The sequence below is a fragment of the Papaver somniferum genome, chromosome 5 (genome assembly GCF_003573695.1).
Source record: "Papaver somniferum cultivar HN1 chromosome 5, ASM357369v1, whole genome shotgun sequence".
In the NCBI taxonomy this organism is placed as follows: Eukaryota; Viridiplantae; Streptophyta; class Magnoliopsida; order Ranunculales; family Papaveraceae; genus Papaver; species Papaver somniferum.
Window position 1 is genome coordinate 8,661,944 of NC_039362.1, and position 7,104 is coordinate 8,669,047.

Genomic DNA, 7,104 nt, shown 5'->3' on the forward strand with positions numbered 1-7,104 from the left:
CCAAATTTCTAAAAACAGGTTCTTCATTAGATTTAGGGTTCTAAGGATTTGGGGAAGAACATGAGTGAGGTCAATTGGGTAAGTGACAGAGTTTTTGTTGGGATTTTTAGTTATATTTTGAATTAGGATTTCAGTTTTGGGTTTGTAAATACTGTATTTTCTGAGTTTCTGGATGTGGCGTTTTGATCCATCATTTCTTCCATGAGCGTGAAACTGATGAATATGAAGTTGAATCCGAGTCATTAGCAAAGTGCCAACACTCATAAGATCGGACCAACTCTAATGAGGGGTTCATCAGACCTTTTGCATCTGCCACCTAAGCATTAACGGCACTTTAACAAATTTCTAAAAAACGGGGACATTTTTTTAGTGTAATGTGAAATATAGGAGTACTTTATCAAAAAGCCCTTTTTATTTTTGATTTTTTTTTTCTTTCTGTTCTTCTTTCAGATTATAGTAATATAATTTATGGTTGATAGTTCTCATATCACATCCATTAACTTAGCCACTTCCTACATGTTTCGTGATATGATTTTCTATGTTGCATCCGTCAAAATTTGCCTAATACAATTCTAATACATTTCCAAGCTGCGTCGGCACCCATGTTGTGGAGACGGTCACAAACCACGGTGAAAAGTAAAGATAGATCTCGTAATATCTTCTGGTGTGACAATGAAGGTAGGCATTATTTTTCAGAACTCAAAGCTGAAATCTCTACTATTTATCGAAAACTATAGAAAATCTAGCTTCACTTTAGTTTTCAATTACCATATTTTATCACAAGAGTAAGAATAAAACTACCAAATAAAAGACACCAACAACTAGCTAAATTAAGCAAATATACCATAACAGATATGTGCTACTGAACATGCACAAGGCTCTCCACCAGAGTTGAAACCGTGGAGATTGCGGGATAGTACGCGTCCTCACTGATGGAAATCTCTTTGCAAGACTTGGTTTTCCAATTGTAAAAATGGCACGTGAGTTGATAATCATCGTAGGATTCTATGACTATCAAGTCTGTCCCTACAACTGAATGGAAACTGATATCCCGATCGGCGTTCCAGAAATAAGGTAGTATAATAGTAACTTCGTTCCAATTATGGTTACCGCTGCCACTCGTGCTAGTATTCTTCTCTTTGTTTTTCCCATGAACATCACCAAATACCCATAGCGTGGCAGTGTAATCACTCATTTTGCTGACTAGAGCTAAGCAGCCTTCCAGTTCTATTAAATAGTTAGGACTAGTGCCGTCCCGATAAACATGCCTTGGTTGATTAAGGATGAAACTGGGGATCGTGATCACTCTGAACTTCTCAGCACCAACATCAAATGCCACTATCTTGTCATTACCAAGCTTTCCTGCTTCCATAAAAGTTGAGGTGCAATAATATATCGAACCATTCAGATAAACTGTGTGTCTGCGTCTGTAATCCTCAACTTCAAGCTCAAATGGTGGGAGCTCAGTCCTTCTCCATATGTTGTCTCCTACAGTTAAGACATCACACGCATAATTACAACGGGACTTGTTGATGGAATCAAATACGCGCCATATACGTATAACTTTGTGCTTCTTTGTGGCAGGATCGAATCCCAGTTCATAGTAAGGTGTTCTTTCTGGTTTTTTTTCTTTGTCTTCAACAACGTCCTTCTTCGACAACTTTGATTCAATCCATGGTGATACTTGAAGGGTACTGACATTCCATATACAAATACCAGAGAAATGATTTGAGTAAAAACCGATAACTCCATTTACAGGTCCAAAGAAACCTTCATTTTCACATGGAAAATCCATCTTGCTTATTGTGTCAATCGATGGTGCTCTTCCTTTGCCTTCAAGCATTAAGTCAACTATCTGGAGATTCACTTTCAAAAAAGTTGTTCGGCATTGGGTATTCCATTTGCGCCGATACTGAGTTCTCTGTGCAAATAGGGTTGGACGGTGGTATGGTAATGGAACGATGACAAGAAGATTCGGATGCTTTTTGGATTGGTTAAGGTGTAAATCTATGAAGTAGGAGTCTTCCTCAATGAGAAACCGCCAACGTTTACATACGCATTTGAATCGTATAAGTGACTTCACCGGTAGTCTGCTTAGTATCTCGCATACAATGACATTATCATCCTGAAAACTAATACGAGCAGTAGTACTATTTTGTACTGTGCTTTTGGCCTCGCATACAATGCCATTATCATCATGGAAACTGCAACTATTTAATGGTACTGTGCTGTTGGCCTCAGTTAGATGGGATGTTTTGGTGATTTTTTTCTTTTTTCTGCGTCGCTTGCCTTCAACAGGCTGAAGCTTTAATTTTCTTTGTAACCACTCTTTGTTTCTTTTAAATAAATCCCGAAGGTTCAAAAATAAAAGATAAGGCAGAATCAATATGAATTCTGTACATGTGATCATCACTAGAATTATATAACTTAGGCTCAGACAAATATATTTGTACAAAATTCTAAACCAGGAGGAGAGAGCTGGATGCATACCACTGTTGTTGATCTTCATTGAAATTCCTTGATATTGAGGGGCGGAGCTGATCATCATCAAGGTTAAAAAGAGAAAGTTAGGGTTTTGTATTGTATTTGGAGATTTGTAACCGGAGGACTCAGAGCCCTCTTACAGACCAGGCCAGATAGACTATTATTGCCTAGAGCCTCACATTGTTGGGGCCCAACATTTTAATTCCTAGTTTTCTTATTCATCCGGTAATTCAAGGAAAGATATTTGACAAAATATAAGATGAGATGAAGAGATAAATTGTTCTCTAAACCTATTAACATTTGTAACCCTATCTATGGCTAGGGATTGGGCAGACAAGGAGACTAACAATGTCAAGGAATAGAGCTGAATATATTACGTTTATGAATCACTTCGGTTACAGTACTCTACAATGAATGGGTACAAGGATGTGCTTAGGGAATTGGACTGGTTATCTTGGTCTGTAATGTTAACTATTGAACAAAGATGATCAGTGGATGTTTTGGATACAAATATCAGCTTTTTCAGCCATAACAAATTTAAGACACAAAATAGGGTAGGTCAAACTGCAACATCCAAATTGATGCGAGGAAAAGTTTTTACAAATTTAAGGGAAGAATACTACATGCCCTTATCTAAAAGTGTTTAGGAAAAGCTTTTTACAAGAAGTATGTAAAAAACTAACTGAGGTCTATTAACATGAAGTATGTCATCAAAAAATTTAAAGAAAATCTTGTTGGCTTCAGTAATTTCCTTGGTTCTCCATGAATAGCTATTTACAAGGTTAACCACATTCTTGTTATCACAAAAATCGTTCATCATTTCCTGCAAGACATACAAATGAAGTTAATCACAAGATAACACACATAAAAAATCCTAATAACATGGATGGATGTGAAGATAACCTTAACCTAAATGCTGAACTTCAAAGTTACCTGGGTACATTATCTTCTCCATCTAAGTTTTGATGTGAAGGCGCAGGTCTAGGAGCCCCAAAAAGTGTTGAGTGTAGATTACCAATTAGTTTGTTCATATCTATTGCTGGTGAAGAGCCCTGGTTATATTACAGCCAGAATAAACATTATTTCAAGAAAATCCTAAGTAGTAAATACCATATACAAAAAGCCCCATTACCAAAATTCCATTAACCTAAACGAGTTTAACTGAAATGCACTGTTCAAATAGAGTGTAGTACCATAAAATAGATGACAAATATCATGGGACACAAAACAGAAAGCCCCATTACCAATATTGTAGGGATCAGAACGTAAACATAGAGTATTTGTAGTGTACAGTATCATGGGGCAGAAAACATGAGAACCAAAAGCCTACAAAAGTAAAACCAAATCCCTCACCAACGGCTTCCCCAATAGTATTCACTCCATTTTTGGATCCAAAGTAGCAATATTGCCAGATCCTACAATTATACCAGGGAGGTCCCTAAAGTTCGCTCCCTGTAAATTGAACATGTATGATATACCAAAAGAACCAAACACGAACTAGTTCCTTCCCTCTCTAGCCAGTCACTAACCTTTTTCCGAGGGATTTGACAAATGCGTAAAAAGTAAAAACTCATCCTCAGATAATGGATTAAGACAATGATTGTACAACATAGACCTTCCTATCTTAACTTCATCCTAAAGTAAAACGTTAGGACATCATAATGATACTCCTATAAAACAACAAGATTAAACATTGTATTGCAGATCAAATGGAAAATCTAATATTATTTATGTAAACAAAGAGATCGGATAAAAATCCCAAGTAGTATATACCATATACAGAAAGCCCCAGTACCAAAATTCCATTAACCTAACGAGTTTAATTGAAATGCACTGTTCAAATAGAATGTGGTAGGTGCTTTTGTAGAAAAATTAAATTAACCATAAAATAGAAGACAAATACAATATTGTAGGGATCAGAACTAAAACATACAGTATTTGTAGTGTACAGTATCATGGGACACAAAACATGAGAACCGAAAGTCTACAAAAGTAAAACCAAGTCCCTCACCAATGGCTTCCCCGATACTAATAGTATTCGCTCCATTATTGGATCCAAGGTAGTAACATTGTCAGATCCTACAATTATACCAGGGAGGTCCTTAAAGCTCGCCCCTTCTAAGTTGAACATGTACGATATACCAAAAGAACCAAACACGAAGTAGTTCCTTCCCTCTCTAGCCAGTCACTAATCTTTTTCGGAGGGATTTGACAAATACGTAAAAAATCATCCTCAGATAAAGGATTAGGACAATGATTGTACAGCTTAGACCTTCCTATCTTAACTTCATCCTAAAGTAAAACATTAGGATATCATAATGATACTCCTCTAAAACATCAAGATTAAACATTGTATTGCAGGAATCAAATGGAATTGATGTAAAGAAAGAGATTATGCATTGTATTTCAAGAATCAGATGAAATTTCAAATATTATTTATGTCTACAAAAGATCAAACATTTTTCAAGAATCAAATGAAAACCCTAATTATTATAAAAACAACAAAATTAAACATTATATATATTTCAAGAATCAAATGAAAATCCTAATAATTATGCAAACAAAGATATTAAATATTGAATTTCAAGAATCGAATGAAAACCCTAAATCAAATGTACCTGGCTTTCTTTCCCCCTTTCAAGATGTTCTCGGAAGTATGATTTCTTTCGCAATAACAGCCTTGGAAAACCCTAATTATTACGACAATGAAAATCCTATTGTTATGCAAACAAAGAGATTAAACATCAAATTTCAACAATCAAACGAAATCTGTAAAACATACCTGGTTTTCTTTATCCTCCTCATCATCACCAACTTCTTTTGCTACAACTTCCCTAGCACCATCACGATAGACAGTAGCCATAGCCATAACCTTCTTCTTGGAGATAATTCTTGCGTTAATTGCTTTTGTTGATGATGTTTGGTTTACATATGATTTAGACAATACCAAATCTCCTTCATAACTCCTTACATTAGCCATAACTTGTCCATATTGAGAAATGGAAGCAATAGCTTCAGATATGGTTCCAGTTCCACCATTAGACCTAGCAACAGATCTTAGAACAAATTCCTTAGAATTATTAAGCATTTTTCTTATCTTGGTTTTAGTGTTTCTTTTCTAGTCGTCTTTCTTTTTGTTGAAATAACGAAGAGTAGAGAGAGATGATGAGTATTTATAAGCATCGGGATCTATTTATTAAGACAAGGAAACTCAGGCCGGTTGATTGAAAGAATAAGAAGAATGTAGAGAAACAAACTGAACAAAGGAGGAAGAAGAAGACCCGATTTTTCACTTTTCCTTTTCGTTTCGGTCTATATTTATTTTCACAAACAACATAACTTGGGCACCCTTCTTTTAGTTTGGGGCCTACCTCCTTCGTGGCATGTTTCAGTATCAGAAGTAAAAGTCGGTTTCAGATGTCAGTAGCCAAATTATTTTGCTTCATAAAATAAATAATTTTTCTACTTTCAAAAGTCGTTTCAAAATAATATTTACCCAATTGATTTTTTGGTTTTTTACTTCTAGAAATCAAAAGCTACTTCTCGGTGTTTATCCAAACACCTCATTATTAACTTATTTTTTTTGTACAGTTCCACAATTTTTTATACAACCAGAACCGAAAACGATAAATTCGGATTATTGATTCCCAAACCAACAGTAGGATTTCAGTTTATAACAGTTCATGTTTGTTAAATAGAGAAAAGATTGTTACAGATTATGCATATGGATCTGATAAATACAAACAGTTTTTGTGGAGGTTCCTTTCTCTTTTTCACCAAAAACGTTTTTTCCTTTTAATTATAAAAGTTTTCTCTTTTAAAGACTTTTGCATCTTTAAATCTAGATGCAGTAGGATTTGATCTGAGATTTCAGATTTGCCGAGTAGATGTGGGTTTCTGTAATTAGTGAATTTGGATTTCAATAAGACAATATTAGATTTTAGATTTTTGTTTTTTTATTTACTTTGAATAAATATTGGCCATGGCTACTTCTTCAACTAATCTCTGAAATCTTCGACTCTGATGTGAATGTTATTCCGACCTAAGAGGAATTCGTTTCTGGAAGTTTCAAGTCGTGTGATGTTAGAACCAAAGATGTGGATTTGTTGAAGCGGATTTTTTCACCAAATATTGTCTTAACAATCTCATGTTGGACGAATTATTTTTCCAGTATTCTCTCAAACAATTGCAACAACTTCGGATATCAGTGATTTTCTTTCAAAGAAGTTTTGGATAATCTCAAGCTTCCTACAATAGATTCAATTATTTATCTGGAAGGTTATTCAGGTTAATGATGGACGAATTTTGGTATATTAGATTATTGATTTTGATACAACTTCTCTGATGGTTGAGGCAAAATGGAAAACTCAATTAATTAAAGATCTAAATCTCATTGATGTGATTATTATCAGATATCAACATTGCATTCTTAACCTTATATTCTGCCTTCTTTATTTTAACTTGCACATTGACAAAAACATTTTGGTTCCAATCATTCAAAACTTGTTAAAGATTTTTCAATCTTTTCATGAAAATAAAAGCAGGGTCTCCGACCATTGGTTGGACCAACAATCAGTTATAACTTACAAGAACTTCTGATGAGATAGCCACATCATTTGA

The 7,104-nt window shown here is 34.8% G+C and overlaps 1 protein-coding gene across 1 annotated transcript; it reads right to left on the minus strand.

Annotated features, from left to right (window-relative positions):
• Positions 1-2,916: 2,916 nt before the first annotated feature.
• LOC113277249 lies at positions 2,917-5,759 on the minus strand. Its single transcript, XM_026526392.1, has 4 exons — positions 5,267-5,759; positions 5,103-5,174; positions 3,418-3,536; positions 2,917-3,307 (listed from the first exon to the last, which is right to left on the minus strand). The coding sequence occupies exons 1-4, from the start codon at positions 5,570-5,572 to the stop codon at positions 3,301-3,303; spliced, it is 504 nt and encodes a 167-aa protein (XP_026382177.1). The 5' UTR covers positions 5,573-5,759; the 3' UTR covers positions 2,917-3,300.
• Positions 5,760-7,104: the final 1,345 nt, after the last annotated feature.

Excerpts from the sequence above, each read along its gene's own strand:
- LOC113277249 (XM_026526392.1), bottom strand. The coding sequence starts at position 5,572 with ATGCTTAATAATTCTAAGGAATTTGTTCTAAGATCTGTTGCTAGGTCT. Across the intron at positions 5,175-5,266 it reads AGGAGGATAAAGAAAACCAG|GGTTTTCCAAGGCTGTTATT; the intron begins GTATGTTTTACA and ends CGTAATAATTAG. Across the intron at positions 3,537-5,102 it reads AAAGGGGGAAAGAAAGCCAG|GGCTCTTCACCAGCAATAGA; the intron begins GTACATTTGATT and ends TAATATAACCAG.